A 24,493-nucleotide genomic window follows, 5' to 3' on the forward strand; every position below is an offset into this window, starting at 1 on the left:
CTTAAGTAAGCATAGAGCATCACACTTCCAAACTTATACCATCAAATCCCTCTCGATTTCTTCATACAGCCCAGATATCCGTTCATCCCTTTCCAAGGTGGCAGAATTTGCATCTTCAAGCATCTTCTGCCACATTTTAAAGTACTTGTCATCAAGCTCTCGATAAGCAATTGCCAAGGTTCGGAGGCCTTCCCCTGCAAATTCCTGTGAGAGAAGATATAATCTTAGGGACAGGTAGACAACAATAAGCACAATGAAAGTCCCCATAACACAGTGACCGTTTTGTTCACACATTTCTTCCCAAGAGTATTACATAGCTGTCATGGCTCTAACTCTGTACCTCCTCAGACATGGGAAAGAATAGTTGTGATTTATGTTAAGTCGATGAGGTTTGACCTGCAGAACACCAGCTTTCCCCCTAAAAGCAGCCAAAAATGCCTGCTGAAGTGTCCTAATTGGGAAGAGAGAAGTGGTATTGAAAGCAACTGTATCTGTACAGTTGGAAGCAAGTGTTTTCTGCTTGTAGGAGGTGTTCCTGTCTCAATGATGAAGACAGGTCCTTGGAGGAGTCACAGCTCACCAGGCAAAAAGAGGAAATTCTTTTGTAGACTAGAGCAGGCTTTCTCTCCAAGCCTTTTCACAACCACCCCAATAGGTATGCATCCTTGCTGAAAAGTCAATGAATCCAACTTTTGCATACACTTGAAAACTTCTACAATAGAAGCTAAAAGTAATAACTGATGAATAAGTAGATGCTAAATAGTTGGGTAAGTTTGGCCTGCTCCTTGTGGTTATGATAATCACCTTTAAAGGAAAGGGAAAAGATGGGAGTATTAGGTACTACAGGTGTGAGCTTTCAGGGCTGACTTTGGTTTTAACTCTAAGACTCTTCTGTGAAATGTTTTTCTTTCTTAATCATATTAAAGTTTCATCTTTAAATAGTGAAATGTTGTTTGAAATCTTGAAGACACCATCATCAAATCAAACCAGCTCAAGCATTCATTATTTATTAGAAATTATACTTTATGGAGCTAGTTTTTAAATAAGTAATCAAATATTAGGAGGCCACACTTTTCCTAACTTAGCATAAATTGTCAACTTGCACAGCCTAGACTTAGCTGAGAGGAAATACTCAGCTGGAGAATTACTTGAATAAAACTGGCCTTTAGATGTATCTATAGGAGGTTGTCTTGATTATTAACTGATGCAGGAGGGTCCTGCCCACCGTGGGCAGGACCATTCCTAGACAGGTAGTTCTGGGCTATGTAAGAAAGTATGAGCCTGTGATTGAGCGAGCCAGGGAGGGGTCCAACAAGCAGTGGTTGAGGTTCTTGCCTTGAATTCCTGCCCTGTTATCTCCAGTGATGGACTGTGACCCAGAAATATATGCTAAGGAAACTAGAACACTTGGTAAGTGGACAATCTCATATGATACTTATGGTATCCTTCTAAGAGGGGTGATGATTAGGGTATTAGTGGCTGTTATGTGTCTCACACAGTGACATTAGCTCGAAACAAGTAGATTGAGTTTGGGGGTAATGTTGAAAACCTCACATGTCACTTCTGCCACCACACTACAAGTAAAGCATTTTAATAGCAATCTCTGCTCCTTTCAGCACTGCTGGTCATTAAGAATGGTTTCTCTATTGTTCTGATGTATGGTGCAGATACAGGTTTGTGATTAGACATGTGCGAAATCATGAAGCACCCCAGTTAGTAAAAAGAAAAGGCAGTGCATCGTACAAAGATGTGTTTTAACCCACGAAGACCGCAGGGAACATTAACTGAGTTCATCTCCAGACAGTTGGCAGTAGTTCTGCCACTGCATTCACATTTACAAGCCCCCTCTTCTAAGACCACAGCATCTCCTTCTGGTCTGGAAATCTAGTTACTGCCTTTAACCCATTTTTTCTTCTCAAGTCACACAAACATGTCTTTGCCTTTAAGATGAAACCCCACTGGGCACTGCCACTGATGCCCTCTCTGTTCTGCACAATGGAGAATCAACTCTAAGAGGATACTGGAAAAGGGGACAGATGACTTAAGTCATCTAATTAGTCGTGAAACACACAATCCAGAATGGTCATTTGAACAGGCCTTTCCCTATCATAAAACTATCCAAAATCAATAATTAAATACAAATCTAAACGTGTAGAATGTAGAAGCCAAAGGAATATGATGTAGAAAAGAGCAGGTCCCATTGATCTGTCCTAAAAACAATTCTTCTCCCACCCCTCCCCCAAAAGAAACTACCAAATTAAACTTTAATATAAAAGGGAGCTCTAGTGCCTTGGCATTTGAGCAATGACAAAAATCATATAGTTATTACTCCAATATTGTTTTAATAATAAAAAACCTAAAAGGCCATTTTAGTCTCTGGAAAACATTAAGAGAAAAATCAAGAATGCTCTATTAAAATGAAAAATAGCAGTTTGTAACAATTATTACTAAAGCATCACTTTTAAACTTAAAGTCAGCAGAGCATTTACATTTTATGTTTTTAGAGGACTTGAGGGGACATTTTATAATGAAAACAACATCAAACAAAGAATTTTGAACCATTCCCTGCAACCAGAACCTCAAATAAATTATTAATATGACACTAAGATACCAGGTTCAAACCCAACATGAACCTATTATTTCACAGTCCCTTGCCCTTGAGAGAACAAAGGAATTCCCTCCAGAAAGTTACTGAGAAAAATTAGACAAGTCTTAGAATGTGTGGGTTGAGCATCTAGAGCACATGAGGGACTCACATAAGTCTTAAAGGGAAAGTTGGGTCCAGAGACCATTTTTCCTTCCTTCACCATCGAAACTCAGCCATGAAATAAGCACCTTGAAGGGTCCTGAGCCCCACCACCACCACCACCACCATGTAGCTTCTCCGATGTGATAACCTGCCTGTACTAAAACTCTGATTGCTGGCCTGTTCCCAGACCATCAGCCATCACGGACTGCCCTCTGTGGAATGGCTTCCCCAGTGGATTTCCACTTCAGAAGTCAACCCCTTTGCTGTTATTTGTTAGCAAGTTCTAACCATTGGGATGTAGAAGGGTTCTCGTGCTGAACTGACGAGAGGCACTTACGCTGAGATGGTCTGATGTTAAGGACTGCAGGTCTTCATTGGAAGGATGGAGCTTTTCAAACAAAATAGTATCTGCCCCTTTGGAATAAAGTTTTATACGTCCTTCTGGGTTTCGAACTAAAAAGTAGCAGAGTTTGGGAAAGTATATTAAATCATTGAAAACTGTGAAAACTAGCCCATCTGGAAATGGACATAAGGTTTGCCAAGGCCAAAACATTCAGGGTCTTTGGCTAGATAGGTAGGGAGATGATAGGGTCTCACTGTACAGCCCAGGCTACCCTTAGACCTCCCATGTGCTGGAATTGTGATAAGCACCACACCTAGAAATTTACAATTAAACATTCTTTATCTTACATCAGATTTTGAAGGCTGCTACAATTTATGCTTTAGTGGTTATCTGTCATCTGCCTCTATTCAATACTTTGTTGTCATTGTTTATGTACTGAATTACTGACCTTTATATGCAAATTAGTGCAATGGACTTTTCCATAATGATATAATGAAATTCATATGTTTGTTAATTAGTAGAGTCTATAACTTTTAACAAACTACTATAAAAATTAACTTTTATTTAAACAATACTGATTTAAATAGGGGCTCTGGTCCACAAATAAAATCTAAACATGCTAGTATTGAAATCATACATTAATAACTTGATGAATGACACATCAAAAACAAACAATAAGGTAGAAAATGAAGAAGAAAGGAGGAGGAGGAGGTAGAGGAGGAGGAGGTGGTGGAAGAGGAGAAGGAGGAAGAGGAGAAGGAGGAGGAGGAAGGAGGAAGAGGAGAAGGAGGAGGAGGTGGAGGAGGAGGAGGTGGTGGAGGAGGAGAAGGAGGAAGAGGAGAAGAAGGAGGGGGGAGGAGAAGAAAAGGAGGAGGAGGAAGAAGGAAGAAACAACAATGGGAGACTGTACTGATTGGTTTTGTGTGTCAACTTGATACAGGCTGGAGTTAGCACAGAGAAAGGAGCCTCCATTGTGGAAATGCCTCTATGAGACCCAGCTGTAAGTCATTTTCTCAATCACTGACCGAAGGGGGCTGGCCCATTGTGAGTGATGCCATTTCTGGGCTGGTGGTCCTGGGTTCTATAAGAAAGCAAGCTGATCAAGCCAGGGTAAGCAATCCAGTAAGCAACATCCCTCCATGGCCTCTGCATCAGCTCCTGCCTCCAGGTTCCTGCCCTGTGTGAATTCCAGTCCTGACTTCCTTTGGTGATGAACACCAATGTGGATGGGTAAGCTGAACAAACCCTTTCCTCCCCAACTTGCTTCTTGGTCATGATGTTTTTGTGCAGGAATAGAAATCCTGACACTTATAGAGTAAACCTGTTGCCAGGCAGTGGTGGCACATGCCTTTAATCCTAGCACTTGGGAGGCAGAGGCAGGTGGATTTCTGAGTTCAAGGCCAGCCTGGTCTACAAAGTGAGTTCCAGGACAGCCAGGGCTATACAGAGAAACCCTGTCTTGAAAAAAAGAAAAGAAAAAAAGAAAAAAGAAATCCTGACAAAGATAGAGACTGAGGAAGAGACATCAGCAGTGACAGACCCTCATAGAGGTATTGTCCCCATAGAAAAAGCCACGTGACAATCCAGAGGCTGGGAATGTTTCCTGCCTAGACTCAAACTAGCAGAGTCCCTCTTGAGTTCCAAGATTAAATGATTAAAACCCAAGCAGCCAAAATAAAGCCTGGGAGCCCCACTCTGTGCTAAACATTACCCTTCTTCATATGGGACCCATTACGGCAGACATCTGATGTCTGCGGTTAAGCTGAAAATTCCCCACAGCCCGTAATGGTGACCGATGCTGAGCAAGAGCCAAACTTCTCCCCACAGAACAATCTTAGGTTTTTGTCAACACCCTTAGAGCAAAATAAAATCCACTCTGAGCCAGATGAGGACCATTCACACCTCTCCTGGGGTTGTAAAGAGAGGATAGCTCCTGCTGACGCAACAATGAGCCAACACCTGGAGCTGCCTGCATGCTTCTTAGCTGATGGGAGCTGCCTGCAGCTGTTATCATTAAAAAAAAATTAAAATGAGTAGCCTCAGAACAATCTCTCCATACTACATTTCAGTAAAGACTCCGAACACTACCATTATGGATATATATATATATATATATAGATATAGATATAGATAGATAGATAGATAGATATAGATATAGATATAGATATAGATATAGATATAGATATAGATATAGATATAGATATAGATATAGATATAGATATAGATATAGATATAGATATAGATATTCCATAGTAGGAGTTCACTTAATGCAATAGCCAAGATGTTCATAAGTTACAGAATATTAGGTAGAATTTCATTTTATGAATATCTGTAAATATCATGTGCCTGTTGGGTACTTGGCCCTAGAGAGTCTAAAGATAAGGCTCCCTGACCTGAAGTAGCACCCAGCCTATGAGCTGAGATAACCATGAGTCCCAGGAGTCAGAATCCCACTGCTATGGTGAACAAAGCATTCTGGAGAATACTATAAGATGTTGTTACTTGGTAAAGAAGAAAAACAAACAACATTTAAATTGTACATTACCTGATGAGAAGGAATTTTCAGCAAAAGGGAATTAGGGAAAAGAATTGTTGTAGGTATACATTTAAAAACAACAAATACCCGGGGATAACGGAATACAATGCATCCCAAGACTTGTGAGCTGTGATGATGCTTGAGCACAAAGTTTAGAAAGTAGAGAAAAATAGGTTGGTGTCACTTTGCGTGTGACCTTGAGAATCATATACATTGCCTATACAAAGAAGCATTGCCCTGGGAATTCTGGGAAGCAAACATTTTTTTAAGTAGTGACATGATCAGTCTATGCCTTAGAAAGAGTAGCATATTGCCAGCATGGAGTATTACTTTAATGGAAGCAATTTAGAAGACATTGCAATAATTCAAGTAAGTAGTGACAAGATCCCCAACTGAGACAATGGTAATGGTAACTAAGAGGAAAGGACAGTAGAATTGTATACAGAAAAAAATGTGGTTTAGTAAACACTAGATTTGCAGATAATTCTAGGATGCATTTGGAAAGGAAAATTTAGAAAAACATTGACAGAATTCTAGAGAAACTCTGAATTTGGAGAATAACAAAAACTGATACAGGCTTGAGAAACATCTCAAATATTCCAATGGAAAATGACTAACAATGAGGAAGTGTTATCCTAGAGCAATATTTCTCCATCTGTGGTCCCCTATGGAGTACCATAAGCATCACTTAAAACTTATCAGAAATGCAAAGCTGGAGATCCTACCTCCAATGAACTAATTCACAAACCAGTTCCCAAAGCCAAGTGATCTGTAAATCGTTTTTCAGCTTATTCTAATGGGGGCTAAAAGCTGGGAACCATTTTCCTAGTACATCAAAAATATGGAAGAGTCAAAAACAAGTGAACTACCAAGAAATTAAGAGGCCACCTTTATCTTAGGAGTAGTTGTTTTGACTTTTCACTGCTGGAGGTTGAACCCAGAGCCTTGCACATCCCAGGAAAGTACTTTACCATTGAGTTATGTCTAAGGTCATAGCCAACCTTAAGAAAGGCAACCCCAGATTTAGTTATTTTCATTGCAGCTGAGTAGCTGTGTAAAACTCGTGTGCTTTGCCATACTCTCCAACAAATGACATAAAATCTTTTAGTTTAGTTTCTTGTGTCATAAGTGAGGGTGATACACTGGTGCCAGAACCCTCACCAGAGATGCTTCTATTTTTCAGTAGATGGTGATTAGCATGGAGACCCACACTGGTCGAGATGCAGAGAATGAGAGATTGTAGGATGTTCAACCCTAAATGAGACACCTATAGCATATCCCTCATCCCAAAGCTCAGGGATGACTATGGAAGAGGAAGCAGAAAGAGTCTAAGAGCCAAAGACAGTGGGTGACTACATGGAAACTGTATCTTCTGAACACAGCAGGGCAGCTGCACATATGAACTCACAGCAGTTGAGACAGCATACAGAAAACCTGTGCAAGCTCAAGGCAGACCAAATCCCAGCACAGAGTGGGAAGAGGGTGGACATGAAGTTCCCTAGCCAAGGAACTATTTGAAATTGACAGCTTCTAGAAGTGGAAGAGTCTGTTTTTCTTTAAGTAGCCCCTGGAAAGTTGACCACACTCCAGTGGAAGGCCACATATCCAAGAATATATGATCAGCATAAATTGGACTTGATAGGTTAAAGAAAGAAACAGGATGCAGAGTTGGGTGAGTAGGGAAGGAGGAGGTTGATCTAAGTGGAGATTGGGGAGGAAGTAAATATAATCAAAACACATTATATAAAATTCTCAAAGAACTAAGAAAAAGATAATTTTTAAAGATAAAAAGAAAAAAGCCTGCTTAGAGATGTAAGAGGATTGGAAAGGGGGCATGTGACTCATCTGACAACACTGAAACAGTACTAAAGGTTAACACTGAGTTATAAAAGCATGGATGTAGTGTGGTACTTAATAAGCTATCATCTCCAGCAATGGGGATAAACAGAAATAATGAATGACATGAGAACCACCAACAATGCCCACAACAACCAGCAAAACTACACAGTTCAGAAACTCTTCTGAGCCAGAATTAAGCTCTCCGGTCACACTTCTAGGTTTTACTCCCCACGGTGTCACCAGCTTTTGGACTCAGGTACGTCACTGCACTTTTCAGTATCTTGGTTTTATTATCTATAAAATGTGCATAAAAATAATAGCATGTGCTACTGTTACTTCGGATAGAGAATTCAGAATAATGTTGGGCATGTAAGAAGCTCTTATTGAGTTTTATTCACAGATCACTATACTTTTGAGACTAAGTTGAGGATCACAGGGGTTCATAAAGATACCAAAAATGTAGCACATAGCTAAGAATCAAATCAGTAAAAAGCATCAGCATAACTACAGAAGCATCAGAAGATCAATAATAATAATAATCATCATCATTGCAGCTAGCCAACATACCTATGACAGACATCCTTTTCCGGATGTTGTTGAAATCCAAAAAGGCAAGTAACTGATAAGTCACCGGTGTTCCCAATTCTTCTATTGTAATTGTCTCTGGAGTTCGAGACTTAAAAATGAACCCAAAATTTCTAGCAGCAGTAACTAGAGCTCCTTCATCAGGCGATTGAACTTGGTAAACCAGTTGTCCTAAAAGGGAAAGAGACAAACACATTCTGTGCTGAGGGTAATAATTCATGTTCGTATTTCCAGTGCTAATCCGAATGCATTCTTTAATAAATAACTCCAGCATCAACTCTAAACACTTTGCTATTGGACTCACTGTCCAACTGTGAGTCTGTCTCTCCACTGTGATAAAAGTTTCTTAGCTGGTAGACCGTAGGTCTTCACTTTCAGTGACTAGAGGTTCTAACTAAAACATTGTAATATGATCCTCACATGATTCTCACAGGAAGCTCAAGGTAAACCTTTAGAAGTGATGATTACTTAAGTTCTTATTCTCATTTTTATACTGGTGGGACCCATGGCTGAAAGAGGGGAAATGATCATTAGAAAGAGATCAAACAACAAGGAGTGGGGAAGCACACAGTCTGACCTTTCCTTTGCTAAGTCACTAATGATCTTTTATGAGACTGAATATATAAAATTCTACCAAAATGTAAAGGATCAAACAAGATGTTAAAGACTTGTTGCTTAATAGTGTGTGTGCTGGAGTGGAGCTAAGAGGAGAGGGAAAGAATGAAATATGAAGAAAGACTTAAAAATGCCTTAAAAATAAATGTAACCACACTTACATAAAATTATATAATGTTTGAAAAATAAATCAGAAGAGGTAGGCATTAATAGATCAATCAATACTTTCCATTTATAGTGTTCAAAGATAAATTGTTATATAATTGTTTTTTCTATTAGTGGGTAAACTGTGGGTGTGCTATGGGTTCCTTGTGAAAAAGAAAACCTTACTTCCCTGCATACATTCTTGAGTATACATTTATAAGTGGAAGACTGAATCAGGTAAAAGGCAAAGGCAGGAAGATTTCTGTGAATTTGAGGTCAGCTTGTGTTACTTAGTGAACACCAGCAATCAGGGGAATATAGCAAGACTCTGTCTCAAAAATGAAAAAAAGAAAAGGAGCAGTAATAACATAGTTACTTCAGAGTCTCTCATGGTTCTACCAGCAATGGGGAAGCTATGAATTTACCACTAGGAGATAGACATTTACAGATCAATAGATGGTTGGTTGGATGGATGGATAGATAGATAGATAGATAGATAGATAGATAGATAGATAGATAGATAGATAGACAGACAGACAGACATCATTTACAGATAAAAGAAGAAACAAATGTTAAGGAACATAAAGCAGATACAAATGAGCGAATCACACAAACATCAAACACAGTTATAAACCTAGCGCCTGTGAGGTTTTAAAAGAATGAAAAGCATGGTGAAAATGGTGCATGTGCCAGGGCAGCAGTGATGCTATTAAAGGATCTTTGTTTTACTCAAAAGAAGCCTTAGACTTTCATGAGTTTAGGTTAAAGTCCCAACGTTAACTGCTAAAATAATAAAGGTTCATTGTTTTCAAAGTAGCAGGAATCAAAGGGGCTCAACCTATGAAAGGACAAATAAAAGAAAGAAGAGTCTAAGAAAGGAAAGGTAGGACAAAGAGAAGACAAAATAAGATAGTTGAAAAGGACTCCAGATGTTATTAACAGCTGAGCTTTAAGTATTTAAGTGTAGTGATGACAAAGGAGAACAGATCGATTGTTCTCTTTGGCCTTAGCTTTGTCTACGCTGTTTTTTGGGGGTTTTTTGTTTGTTTGTTTGGTTTGGTTTTGGTTTTTTATGTTAAAGCATATGATTACCAGAGATGTGTCCAAATGTAAGTGAAGAGATAAATGAAAACTAACAAAAGCTAAGGTATAAACACCTAGGAAGTAGAGCAAACAATCACAGTGAATTCTAAAACAAAAATGACAAGGGATGCTGATACAGGCTGTGATCTAATGAAGACAGTCTGAAGTATTATCAAATATAGCCTTATAAAGCAAGCTTTGGTAGAACTACAAATATCAACATACAAGTGTGCTGTTCTATTAGAGGCTCTTGCCATATTTTAATTAGCTGAGAAATCAAGTTATCTAAATAATACATTTAAGAAAACACTGAGAAGGCTGAAGCCCAAAGGTTGCCTGGGCTATAGAAAAGCAGTCTCTCACTAAATAAACAACAAACAAAAAAAACAAACGAATAGAAGTTTGAGTAATATAATTTAAAAATTGTTGAATGTAATTGTTAAATGTATATGGTTAGAATACAGTATCCCCAAATTATAGAATATGCACTCATTTCTAGTATTTATTAAATGTTTATTAAAATGAATCATATACCAAGCTATTATCAAGCTTCAACAAATTTCCAAATTGGTACAATAAGGCAAAAAAAAAGAGTTTTAAAATTTAAAACATATTTTATTGTCATTTACTAAGAAAGTAAAGAAAAGAAAAAAAATCTTCCTAAAGTCTTGGATTTCCCTCTCTCTTGTTCTGAAACTTTACTCTGGCACAGATGAAAACCACAGTGTCTCCAAGCCACTTCCCCATGAGCCAAATGCCACAAGCTTGCAGCAATATCCTCCACCATAAGCTGAATTTTAACTATTAAACTTTTAGTGTTGGATTTGTATTCTCATCTTCTCCATACATGACATTTCTACAGAAGGGTTTATTTATTTATTTATTTATTTATTTATTTATTTATTTATTTATTTATTTGGTGTTCTTTAGCATGTACAAATTCACGTGAGCTTGGGCAAAATATCCCACAACAAAAGCTTTGAAAGGAAAGCAAGCTCTCACTTCCTTAAGAAGAAACCTGACAGTGGAATTTAGTGTCTTGAGACAGAGATAGAAAAGGTTGAAATCATTCAAATATCTAACTCCTTTCTCTCCAGAAATCCTTTTTGGTGGCAAGAAGCATTAGCCAGCATTAAGAATGGCTAAAATGTAAGAGCAGCCACAGGCAATGTTGGGTGGGAAGGCAGGTGACTGAACTCTCATGCACACACAGCAGGGATATAAAATGATACCTGAATGTTTTTGAGAGCAGTTGAACAGTTTCTTAGAAGTTTAAACATATCCTTCCTTCCATGATGAGCTGGCAATTTCCACTCTTAAGTGTTTAGTCATCCTGCTCCCAATGTTTTTAAACAAAGAATTTTGAAAAGACATAAAAAGTCCTTGTGACAACCAAAAGCTAGAACAATTTAATATCATTAACAGAGAACTGGAAATGGGTGTGGTGTGTTCATACAGGGTAATGGTGCTTAATAAAAAAAGAAAAAGAAACTAACAACAGAGATACTGGCATGATACCAGAACATAACCCGGAGTGTATACTGGACAATTCTGCTTAAACGGAGGACAAGAAGACAAACTCATCTTTAGTGATGGCAGCCTTAGCAGTGGTTGGGTGGGCTAGAGTTTACAGGAACTGAATAAAAAGGGCAGGAGTAACCTCTGCACTGATGGAAGAGCTTTATGCCTTGATCCAAGCAGTGTCTCTAGGGATATTTGTAAGTGTCGAATCTTACCAAGCTACCATGTGTATAAGTGTGTATATGTTGTGCATGCACATACTTTGATGCACTGAATCACAGCACAATGTAAATTTTGAACATGTTAGAATTGAAAAATGAATCTACAAATCTGAGAACTCTCTGAAAGATAAAATGAGAGTCTGATCAATAAAGAAACAAAAAGAGAGAGAAACATCTGCAGAAGAACATGAAAGCAGAGGCAAGGCAAAGCACCATAGAGTCTCCAAACTCAGTGAACTCATGAGAACAGCATCTTGGGAGACCTCACTAGTAACCTCACTGAAAAATTTCACTTGGCACTCCTGTGCCACTGTGCTCCGTCTCCAGCCAGCCTACTCCGAATGACAGGCGGAAGCAATACTATCTGTGTTCAGGCCACATCAGGAAAGGGACCAGAGACCACAGGTGAATGGGTGCAGTAGTGTCAGACTTCCACAGAGTCAGGGGTGTGGGGGGAAAAGACAAGGAATTTGTATGCAATTCTGCCTCTCAGAAAAGCCCTGGCAGATGGTAACCTTGGTGACCAGAACAGAGGACCCCACAACCGGAAGACCAGTTACATGATCGGCCTTATCCAGATGAACTTGAGCAACAGACGATGGTAATAAATGACGTTCACCAAGCAGAAAGCCTCTCACGCAAAGAGGAACAGACAACCATAAATCACCAAACATTTAAGAACAACATGAAAGTTAGATGCAAAAGGAGAAGGGGAAATGGGGAAGGGAGAGAGGGAGGGAAAGCTGGAAGGGGAAAGACCTACAGACAGAGAGGGAGAGAGAAAGACAGACAGACAGAGACAACAGATACACAGAGGCAGAGACACAGAGGAGAGCGAAAAAGAGAGAACACTCAATAAAATGCAGCTTACTGGATGAAACAAAAGCAAATTTCAAATTAAGTATAATTAATATCCTCAAAGAGATCTAAAGAATATCCTAACATTAATGGAAAACAGGGAGTGCTATTAAAATGAAATAGGGTTTGGGAAATGAAATAAACTCAAAAGGCAGAAATGAAAGAAACTTCCTTAAGGCAATTCCCAGAAGGGAATACAAGGATTCCTTGTGGTGTTAATATTATAAAGATCAATTAAAGCCATAAATATAATTATGTGAATCTTGAAAGCAATTAAAATCTAAAGAATGGGTTAATTCAGCACTCATTACTTCCTTGGGTAGTAATTTTAACTTAATATTTGGTAGCAAAATGAAACAACACAGGTAAAACCGTTAGACTTTGAAGGAAGAAGCTGACTCTCTGGTATCATCAGTGGCCTCCCAGGATCAAAGGTAAAGTAAGCCAGCTGGGTTTGCTGTATTTTATAAACCCTGAGCTCCAAATAACCATGTAGCATGTAAAAGGCTCCGATCGGCATGATGACTACGGTGTTTTATGTAGATTTATCCCCACTGTATGGTCAGCTCCATCCATGGACATGTGCTATGTGAACTGCACCTCCCTATGAGTTCTGGATGCTAGAATTTCACAGTCAAGTGTGGTGCTCAATCCTAAGAGGCATTTCATCCCAGCTGAAGGACATATTTGGATCTTTAGCTTTCCACTGGTACTGTCTCTCTTTCTTTACTATTTTTATGGGGTCTCCAGTGATGGCTTGGCAATTAAGAATGCTGGTTGTTCTTTCAGAGGACCCAGGTTCAATTCCCAGCATCCACAGAGCAACACACAAATGTCTATGACTCCAGTTCCAGGTGATCAGAGGCCCTCACCCATGGGCACTACAAATGGTATACAGACATACATGCAGCTAAGATACTCATACACATAAATAAAACAAATAAAAATAAATTTTCTTGTTTCTGAAAAGCATTCAGAATAAAAAACAAACAGAAATCTGGAGAAAATAAAACCTTGCTTGGAATAGTCTAATCTACCTTTAATTCAGAAATCTCTCAATTTGCATACTAATACTTATCTTTGCTACATTTTTTCAAAGGCTCACTATTCAAGCACCTACCTGCACTGTTCTCTTCTGACATTACAGTATGGCAGAGTGCGAGTAAGCGAAGGAATTCATGGACTTTGGGGTCCCCCAGCTCAATGGATTCCATTAGACTCTGGTCAAAGAAATGCAGTGTTTTTTCTGATTTCGACTTGCTTGAGAAGTCCGTAGCCTCCTTTTCCTACAAGAGAACAACACCACCAAAACAAACTTTTTCCAAAAATAATCAGTTGTCTTTTCCATTTTTTTAACCTTTGCATGTTTCATGGGTTGCCATTATCTGTCTTAATTTTTTTAAAAAAAAATCTGCAATCAGTAATTCATCTGAATTGTTTTAAAACTAAAAATTTTTCTAGTAGACATTGACATGCTCTTGAGTAGCAGAGTACAGCCTTCCATCTTTAAGGGAAGTTTATTAAAGATGTTAAAGGTGGAGGTGGGGTGAAACATTTTATCCTGCAAGGAAGATCCTAAAATTCAGTGAGTAAACAACTTAGAATAGCTTCAGGAAGTCCCTGAAGCCAACCAGATTCAACAGACTCCTTCCTCCACAGGTATACAAGCAGTAAGGACATTTGTAACCCCTAAAGGAGACTCTCAGACCAGAAACACCTCCTGGAAGAAGTAGAGATCAACCAAGCTCCCTGGGAAGGCTCAGACCAACAGAGCTACCTAGAAAGGACACTCCCCAACCTACTGATCTTCGTGTAGGATGTGCACATTTCCAGCTATCGTGGGTGGTTGCCACATTAAGATGGACTCTGGTGTTGCAGCTCTCTGAGCTACTCTGCTCCTTGTAAATCCCTCATCCATTTTGCTTTAAGGAACCCCAATTAAACTCATTGGCTAACCAAGATAGAATTTGGTGGTATCATTTGGTCTGTCGTTGGTTCCCCATTCTGACCTAAGGAGGCCTCTGTTCTCATATCCTTAGGAATAGTGCCACACAGCACATTCGCTGTGTACTTCTTTCCATTTAATAACTCCAACCTGATCTCCACTTTTTGGCTTTTTGTTGATTTCATGTGGTCATGCCCTATCTTTCAGACATTTAAACCTCAAGTTTAGAAACTTTATGACAGTCTAATAAGTAATGAAATGTCCTTGTCTCTTCACGGCAGACTATCTCTCAACTTCTCAGTTTATAAGGACCCGACAACCATGCAATTGCTTTGGCTCTCTGCTTTTCCACTCTATTCCTATATCCAGGGCTGATAACATGGACCTTTGACTTTGTAACTAAAATTAAGTATCCCCTCCAAAGATGAAATCATACGAGCAGTATTTGTTCAGTTAACCATCTAGCTTCACACTGTGGCTGGGCTTCCTTTTCTTTGGCTCCAAGGTCTGAATCCATGGGCATCACATAGAGACACTAAAGTACAACTACCTGGACACATCCCTGCCATGTCCAGAATCCCCTTGCATTCCATCCTTACTTTATGTGGGGGGGGGGGGGGAATGCTTATTATCATGTACTCTTGTTTTCATCAAAAGTTTCAATCTGTCCTTTTTCAGGATGAAGAAATGATGTTTTGGGCAGCACATTCCTTTCTGCCTTAGAACGCTTTTATTTATTCACTGATCTAGTATTTACAGGAGCTACAGGGCTTAAGCTAGGCTCTGCCAGGAGGCAGATGCCACATCATCACTATATAGCTTAAATCACCTACAAAGCCATCTAACAGAAGTTTAAAAAGAATATATGCTTGGGGCTGGAGCTTGAAGCAATATTGACTTCATTCACCACCCCCTTGGCACACAGGAGACTTAACTAGTGTCTTGACCCAACACTGATGGCAAAAAGGTCCAGAGCTCTTTGGAATCTTGTAGCAACAGCATTCAATAAGCTTGGGTGAACTGGGATGGTCTGCATGCCAGTGGGACACTCCAAACATTTCTCTCCACTATGTCTGTGAGACCCTGGCAGCCTGTCATCCTGTTCTTACTGAGACACCCTGTTGCCATTCCAGCATAGCAGCCAGATCCCTGAGTTTATCTCTATCCCAAGAGGAACAAAGAATAGGCAGGGTTTCTTCACAAGAGGTGAAGGCAGTTGACCATGGCTAGAGCACCAGAGCCCAGTGCCTTCTGAGTTTCCAAGCTGGGACCCTGGTGTGGTACAGAGACCTAGCCTCACCAGGATGACAGCTGCTAGGAGAGAAGGCAGAATCAGGAAGCCAGCCATGTAGGTACAATGGCAAGATGGGTTGGTGCCCACCAAGTAGACATCTCCAATAGGTAAAATCCTGCTACCCAGGCAGCAAGGCTGTATCCTACATTGTGGGGCTAACTTGCCCTTCCAGGCCCCAGAGCCTAATGTAGGACATGGAGCTAATTCCAAATCCCAGGACCTGGGCTCTGGGTGAACTATTCAGTAACAGGGGAAAAGAGAAGTGGGACAGGGAGGAGCCCTGGTTAGGGACTTGCAATAAGAGCAGGCTGTAGAGAGCCAGCAGCCTTCACTGGTGCTCAGCCTTGTAGAGCCAAGAGTGTTTCTGTCAGTTGGGCTTCTGCTGCGTGTTAAGCCAACCAATGATGAGGCAAATCCACTGAAGCTGCTTCCCAGAGGCAACACTGGGTTCCTGGGAGAACTGTGAGCTTGAGCTTGTGAGCATGAATCAGATACCTCCTTATCATGGGTGCCCTCAAGCTGCCTGCCTCCAGCACCAAGGGGCCTTGCCTCGGTGTGGTTTGCTCTCTTCAAGGACTTGTGTCTTGTGACTCTTGTCACTCTGAATCAGCTCTGGCTGTTACTCAAATCAGCTGCAGGGTCTCCAGGGCTGTTTGTCCTTCCCCTTCCGTAATACACAGAGCCTAACATCATATTTAATCCTGTAGTTGGGCAGCACATGCAGTAGCAAGGACCACACTCTTCATGTTGACCTATCAGGCTTTATCTGTCTACCCCACCGTCAACCCTCCCCTAACCCAGGGCTCATGACCAATAGGGTAGACTTTCAGCTCAACCAGCTCAAAGAGTCAGCCTCTGGTAGGCACATAGATGACAATGTGGCCTGTACTGCTTCTTGAGGAGGTGACGGATTTCTGACCTGACGTGGCAATCACATGCCTTGGCTTGCTTGGGGGTGGGGTATGTTTTATGTGCCTTGGCTTGCTTGGGGGTGGGGTGTATTTCCAATTGCAAATCCTTGGCTCTCTGGGCCCAAGCCTTTAGTGTCGCCTTCCATGTGAATCAGGGTAGGTCCTATGTCCACATGGCTGCAGTTCAGGAGCACACTGAGCAAAGCATAAGTGTCACAAGAGTTGGGAATCAGCAGGTAGCAAAGATCACAGCATTCACAATGTTGTCTTCAGTCATATTTCCTGTCAGTGTAGAGACTCTGACATGAGACCTGCATTCTTCCAGCCACTTGAACAGGAAGATGAGTCCATGCACAAGTCTAAAGATTTGGAAACTGTGTTAAACCTTGATTAGAAGAAATTTTGAACCATGTAAATTTATTTCTTTTTTTTTACATGCCTCATAGTGGATAGCCTTTAAGAAAGTGTATACTTTAAAATCATATACCATTTAAAACTGAAACAAAAAAATGAAATGTATCTCTTCTATACCTTAGTTATTTCTTTCTTCTGGATTGGGTCATCTAGCACTTCACCTGCTAAAATAAACATTGAAAATAAACAGTAAGTAAAACTGAAACTAGTTTTAAACATGTAATTTTAGAGGATAAACTTAGTGTTCTGTTTTGTTTGAGTTTGGGGTTTTTGGTTTTTTTATACTATGGAGAGATTAATATAATTACATCATTTCCCCCTTCCCTTTCCTGCCTCCAATCCTTCCCGAATGTTCCATCTTTCCCTACTTCAAATTAATGGCCTCTTTTCCATTAATAAATATACATATATATTAATAAATATACATGTGTATATATATCATATACATTATATTATATATGCTTTTGGATGTGTGATCTTTACTAGAGGATAGTATACTTACAAGAGGCTGCACCCATAAAGAAAATGGACTCTCCCTCCCTCTGCCAATAGCTTCTTAGCTGGGACTGTGACTTTGTGTTCATCTCTCCCTGTCCCCCCCACACACTGGCATTTTGTATGGCCTGAGACTGTGCAGGTCATATATCTATATCTATATCTATATCTATATCTATATCTATATCTATATCTATATCTATATCTATATCTATATCTATATCTATATCTATCTAATCTATATATATTCAGTGCCAATTAGTGTACTCTTTCCTGAAGCATTATTACTAGATAGAATATAAATTCAAATACTGGCACAATATGTATAGCCCTATAAATTGCTATTAATTAGAGGGGTGCTTATGCTTAAGATAAAGGTAAATAAGTAGACATTAAAAAATAAAAATGGTGAGACATGTGGCCCCAGCTTAGCGCATCAATCAACCCCCATCAGTGAAACATTGTTCTGCAGTAGAGGTGGTTAACACAGACCCACAACTGATTAAGGAACAGAGAATAAGAGGTTGTGGAATGCTAAATGGAGCATATATATCACATCCCATCCCTCCAAGGTTCAGGGATCATGTCAGATAAGGGGATAGAAAGACTCTAAGAGTCATAAGAAGTGGATGACTACAAAGAAACTGTTCTCTGGATACAGAAAGGCACATATCACAGCAGTTGAGACACCATGCATAAGACCTGTACAGTCTCAGGCCGTGCAAAATGCCAGTGTGTGGGGGACGGGGAGAGATGGACACAAAGTCACAGTCCCCGCTAAGAAGCTATTGGCAGAGGGAGGGAGAGTCCATTTTCTTTATGGGTGCAGCCTCTTGTAAGTATACTATCCTCTAGTAAAGATCACACATCCAAAAGCATATGGGCAGCATAAGCTACACTTGACAGGCAAAGATGGAGGGAAGACACCAAACAGGTGGGCAGGGAAGCTGACATGAATCTAGGAGGAGTCAGGGGAGAGGATGTACATTATCAAAATGCAGTGCACAAAATTCCTAAAGAACCAATAACAAATGAGCAAACAAAATCAAGACAGGCACCACTAGATGATAGTGCTTCCTATAAGAGCCATAGACTAACAAAACCCCCAGTGCTTGAGATGGAGAGATGGCTCAGCAGTTGAGAGCACTGACAGCTCTTCTAGAGGTCCTGAGTTCAATTCCCAGACACATGGTGGCTCACAACCATCTGTAATGGGATCTGATGCCCTCTTCTGGTATGTCTGAAGACAGCTACAGTGTACTCATATACATAAAATAAATAAATAATTCTTTTAAAGAGAGAGAGAGAGAGAGGGAGGGAGGGAGGGAGAGAGAGAGAGAGAGGGAGAGAGAGAGAGAGAGGAAGGAAGGAAGGAAGGAAGGAAGGAAGGAAGGAAGGAAGAAAGAAAGAAAGAAAGAAAGAAAGAAAGAAAGAAAGAAAGAAAGAAAGAAAGAAAGAAAGAAAGAAAGAACTTCCCATGGGAAAAACCTCCTTTTGATCTGGTGGTCAGGGTGAGTCCAAGAGATTAGTGAGACAATAGATTGTCATTGCCCTTGGTTACCTCCTAGAACATGAAAGCAAAACCCTACTTGCTGAAGATATGTCAGACACTGGAACTGATCTGGAAACCTCCTCCTTGAGAACTAGCTAATATAATATATGAAGATGCTATGCATGCTGCCAAAGAGGGCACATGTTTGCTCTCTGTTGCTGTATGTTGGAAGTATATAATCATACTTTGTTTTGCAGGGTGTCACAGTTACAAGATTACCTTGAGTCTTTAAAGAGACTTTGGACTCCTGAAGCACACTACGAGTGCTGAAAATTATAGGAAGTTTTGAAGTTCCATGAAACACACTGTGGATCATGAAATGACCATAGTGTAGGAAGCAAAGGCTGAATGCTGTGGTTTGAGTGTGGCATGTCACTCACAGGCTCCCATGTTTGAACAGCTGTTTCCCAGCTGGCACAGTCTGGGAAGGATTTGGAAATCTGGGTATTTTTCTAAACTTCCCTTTGTATTTGAAGGGTTGATACTATTGACTAGGATTCCCTTTTTACAGTAGCAAAGTATTTGCATCAACATGAACCAGACGGGATTACTTACAAGCTTGTACCAGTAAGACTTTCATTCAAGTTTTATGGATGAGCTGAAGAGCAGAGTTAGAAGTGGAGGACTATATTATAAGAAGTCAGCATGATGGGAATCTATACCCATGTCTTTTCTTTCACATGTTACAGTATTTAACATTTGTTTGTGTTTTTTCTGGAGTGCAGGTCTAAGTTATGAATGCTTTTCATGTGCTGTGCAGGAGGAGTCCTTGAGATTGTAATGATCCTAGCCAACCTCCTAAAATATAAATCTCAGAGTTACATGGTCATGGTCCTATCATGACCACAAATGCATTCATTCTAATTAAATGATGGAAAGAAGAGAAAGAACTTTGTCTTTGTATTAACAAGCCCCCTCCTCCCCCAAAAGAGAGCCCATTGCAGGGCTAGAGATGAAACAGAAGAAACATTAAAAGTCTAAGGATGTAATAATTCTGATTACAGAAACAAGATGTAGATAGGTGTGTTGGATAGTTTTATGTCAATTTGACACACACTGGAGGCATCTGAGATGAGGGAACATCAACTGAGAAAATGCCTCCATAAGATTGGTCTCTAAGCAAGGCTGTGAGGCATTTTTTTAAATTAGTAATTAATGTGGGAAGGCCCACCAAGTTGTGGGTGGTGCCATCCCTGAGCTGGTGGTCCTGAGTTCTATAAAATGCATGCTGAGAAACCATGAAGAGCAAGCCAGTAAGCAGAAACTTCCAGGTTCTGACTCCCTTTGATGATAAGCAGTAATCTTGAAATGTAAGCCAATAAATGCTTTCTTCCCTCAGTTGCTTCGGTGATGGTGTTTCATCACAACCATGGTAAACTAAGTCAATAGGTCAGAGTGAAAAGTCAACATTTCCCAAAGTCCAGATCTATGACTCAAATCAAGTTAAGCTGTACCCAAAAGAGCACTTCTGAAAAGTATTGTTGTGTGCAAGAAGTATGTTTTATGGGTATAAATATGATAGAAATTATAATGCATATATAAATTAGGACCAAAAGAGGATACTTAACCCTTTCTGTTCCTTTCCTATAGTCTATGAGGAAAATTACTAGCCTTCATATGGTTTTTAAAATATGCAAATTTACAAAGATCTTGAAATCTCTACCTGAAGATATCAAGAAGTTTTCTCCAAAAGTAGCCCACAACAAACATCCAAACAAATGGTTATTTGTCCACATGTCTAATAACTTCAGACTGCTTCTTAGAAATCATATCACTGGGTTAAAATGAATCAAATGGATCTCTAAATTTCAAAATATCCCCCCAATGTTCAAAATATTTTTACTTACACCACTATTTAGGTCAAGGAAGTATTGTTAGACTAAAAAAATAATGTCCATAAATTTTAAGTAATGGTTCTAGTAGGCATGACATGGATGTAAGACATACAAGAAAGCTCAGGCCGGAAGTCACCATGTCCACTACCAAAGAAGGCAGGATAGTTAGTGATACAGGAGAGCTGAGGGCATCATTGCTGCATGGGTGGGTGATGGTGATAGGATTCAATGAGAGGGAGGTCAGCATGGCATAGTGACTTTTTCAATCCCTTATTTTCCTTCAAAGTCAAATCCTGCTTTAAATTATTTGACAAGGGATAAAGTTTCCTTTTCATTAGGAGACAAAGAAAAGTTACCTTCTCTTGGAACTCCTTGGCAAAATGAATAACCTCCGTGAATTAAGGTAAGAGATCCAGAGGACTATCCCAAAGGTCCCACCAGGCCTCCCTGTTTTCTACAGAAGAAATTGTCTGCTAGCTAGGCAATGCCAGCTTGAGATGGACCAGGAGCAAAAAGGATGCTTGGATCCCCAAATACAAATTCTTTATCCATACAGAAGAATCCAAAGGGGAAATTAGTGGTGAAGGTGCCCTAGGAAATGTGCATTTCAGGAAATACTAAATCCTCAAAAACACATATATTAACATTGATCCCACAGGGAATAGAGGAGGAAGCAAAAGACATTGGCTTAACAAGATAAATCACACTGCCTAGGGCACAACCAGGGAATTTGGCCTCCAGAGCAGTTACAGAACAAATCCACAGAACAGGGTATCAAAGGGAACAGTCTACCATGGATGGCAACAGATGCTAAGTTTCATCAGATTCTTTCAAATGTGTGCAATAACTAGTTTATGGGTGTCCATTATCTGTCAAGTATCATAGCAATGCTTAACAAGAAAGCCATGATGGTTTGGTAAGGGGGGGCAAGGGGATATTAGTTTTGAATGATGTTTTTTTATTTATTTATTTACTTATTTACTTATTTATTTGGTATCATTAAGAGAAACTATTCCCTTACCGTAGACTCTTCCATTAATGGAACATTTTTTAAAAGTCATGATGTTTTGGGTGAGAGTTCCTGTTTTGTCAGAGAAGATATATTCGATCTGGCCCAGTTCCTCATTTAGAGTGGTCGTCCGGGCTTCAGCAGGCATTGCTTTCGAAGCATAATACATCTTCCGGTCCCAGTTTATAAAATAACTGTGTCCCAGACGGATTACTTCCACACTGTGGTCCATTAACATGAAAGAGAAGAAGAAAGGACAGAGAGAACCTGTCAATACATGAACACGCAAAGCTTTGCCAAAATCCTCAAGACTTTTAAAAACAAAAATATATAAGTGCTTTGTCCTTAGGTCCTAGCAATCTTCAGAAATGCCTCCACTGAAAATCTGCCCATAAACCTTGGTGCCCAAGGTATTTCCTTTCAGCATCATAAAGTGATATGGCTGGCTCATCAGAAAGCCTCAGGCAAGGGCCTGCGGTTCTCTCTATTAAAAAAGCCCAGTAGAGTGTTTTCTGTGGCACATTCACTTGAAACTCAATCTGCATCGCAGAGTAAATGGTTCCTTACTGAAGATATTTGGCATATATCTAGTTGGAAGATATTTGGCATATATCTAGTTGGAAGATATTTGGCATATATCTAGTTGGAAGATATTTGGCATATATCTAGTTGGAAGAAATGTGTCCTGAGACATTGATCTGGTTTTACTTTCAAAAGAAGTCAGCAATAAGTCTCCACTAAGCAGTAAACAAACCGTGATCAATCCTGGCTAAAAACAGTTTGTCACTGTCCGTCTACTAGGAAGAGTGCAGTCTTTGTGCAGTAATGGATTATACATTCAAACTCCAGAAAGGGGAAGTCTGTGGCCAAAGGACTAAGTCCAAATGTCTGTCATCTATGATGCCAAATGGGGTGCCCAAAAGATTATTGCAATGTGAGGTATCAGTTTTCATAGAAATTTATTAAGGGATTTTCTTAGGCTTCTATTGTATTAACTGCTTGGAAAAAAACTGTATTTCATAAAATTAAGGGCAGCCTCAATGATAAGAATATGGTTTTTTCCCAGAAATCCCATTTTAAAGGTATTATATTGTAACATATTCAGTTTTGCTTTATTTTTATATAGTTCCATACCACAGCAGGACAGATTTGTTCCTGGACATCATGTTTGTTATTGATAGGCTAGGTTTTTTAATTATTGCTGATCTAAAAAAAAAAAACTTTAAAGTCCTGTGTGTGTGTGTGTGTGTGTGTGTGTGTGTGTGTGTGTGTGTGTGTATGTGTGTGTGTGTGTCTCACATTATCAGATACTTAGCTGAATTCTATCAGGGGTGTATATCATTTTGGATGCCTAGGTTTATAATCACTTGTATGCATGATTTTTTTCTGAATTGGTTTGTTTTAGTTTAATTAGTCCTGTCTTTACTCATTGAACTTCAATTCATGTCTTTGTATATTAATAAGAGCATTTGAAAGAACATAAAATTGCACCAATAATAGCACCGACCTACAATTTATTTCTGATCTGAGTAGGATTTCTTATCTTTACAGGAAGAGGGCTAGATGGTGTGTGAGAATTCTGAATGCTGTGCATCTAGTTCTAAAGGCTGGGCACAATACTTCCCTCTCAGAGTAACATGAGACCAGGTCATCTCTGAGTTTCCCCTAAACTAAAACCACACAATGACTAACATAAAACCCTATGAGAGAAAGATGAACAGATCTTAATTCTGCATGTGTTTATATATTTTAATGTGTGTTTTACTTTTCTGCCCCTCTCCCTGCATCCCTAACTAGCCACTCTGGCTCGGGTTTTTGCAGAGTAGCTTACTGTTTCCTTATTCCTTTACATGGGGAGGTGTTAGGACTAATAACAGTTCAGACCCATCATCCAACCTGTCCTAAACAGGCAGACCGTGTCAAGTGAGTAGGTTCTAGCCCTCTAGTCTCTAACTTCACCAATTAGGAAATTATGGCTTGCAAGATTAAGTGACTAACCCAACTCACACACACACACACACACACACACACACACACACACACACACACACACAATAACCAGAATCCCAGCATCTGTTACAGGCAATGCAAACCTGGCCTTCACTATGGTATTACGCAATAATCTCCCCTTACTGAAGGTTCACTTCCTATAGTTTCAGTTACCCACAATTAACTGTATCCAAAACATATTTGATGGAAAATTCCAAAATTAAACAATTTTTGCTTTAAGTTGTGTAATGCTCCCAAAGGGTGAACTGTTACCCCATCCTATCCTGCTCTGCCTGGATCTACCACACCTGAGATGTGATAGACCCTTAGCTGATACATTCCTCAGCATACACTATCCACATAGCAGCCATCTTAGCTACCAGATCTATTAGTAGGGCACTGAAGTGTCTGTGTCCAGGTAATGTTATCACAATGCTTAAGTCATCAACCACACTTCATCCTATCCTTCTGACATTATATCATCATATATCAAAGCAGGGTATACTGGTTGGTTTTGTGTCAACTTGACACAAGCTGGAGTTATCACAGAGAAAG

The 24,493-nt window shown here is 39.7% G+C and overlaps 1 protein-coding gene and 1 pseudogene across 6 annotated transcripts in view; both read right to left on the reverse strand.

Moving 5' to 3' along the window:
• The window catches only part of Atp8b4 (ATPase, class I, type 8B, member 4), a 179,697-nt gene that overhangs the window by 54,654 nt on the left and 100,550 nt on the right, over positions 1–24,493 (reverse strand). For all 6 annotated transcript variants that reach the window (XM_006499495.1, NM_001359975.1, NM_001080944.3 and 3 more), the window contains 6 exons: positions 21,962–22,170; positions 17,176–17,222; positions 13,615–13,780; positions 8,035–8,223; positions 3,087–3,202; positions 40–204 (listed from right to left, as the gene is read on the reverse strand). In XM_006499495.1, coding sequence (XP_006499558.1) covers positions 40–204; positions 3,087–3,202; positions 8,035–8,223; positions 13,615–13,780; positions 17,176–17,222; positions 21,962–22,170 — 892 coding nt within the window. The remainder of the gene's footprint in view (positions 1–39; positions 205–3,086; positions 3,203–8,034; positions 8,224–13,614; positions 13,781–17,175; positions 17,223–21,961; positions 22,171–24,493) is intronic.
• Positions 16,148–16,999, reverse strand: Gm18332 (predicted gene, 18332; annotated as a pseudogene).

The sequence above is a fragment of the Mus musculus genome, chromosome 2 (assembly GCF_000001635.26).
Source record: "Mus musculus strain C57BL/6J chromosome 2, GRCm38.p6 C57BL/6J".
In the NCBI taxonomy this organism is placed as follows: Eukaryota; Metazoa; Chordata; class Mammalia; order Rodentia; family Muridae; genus Mus; species Mus musculus.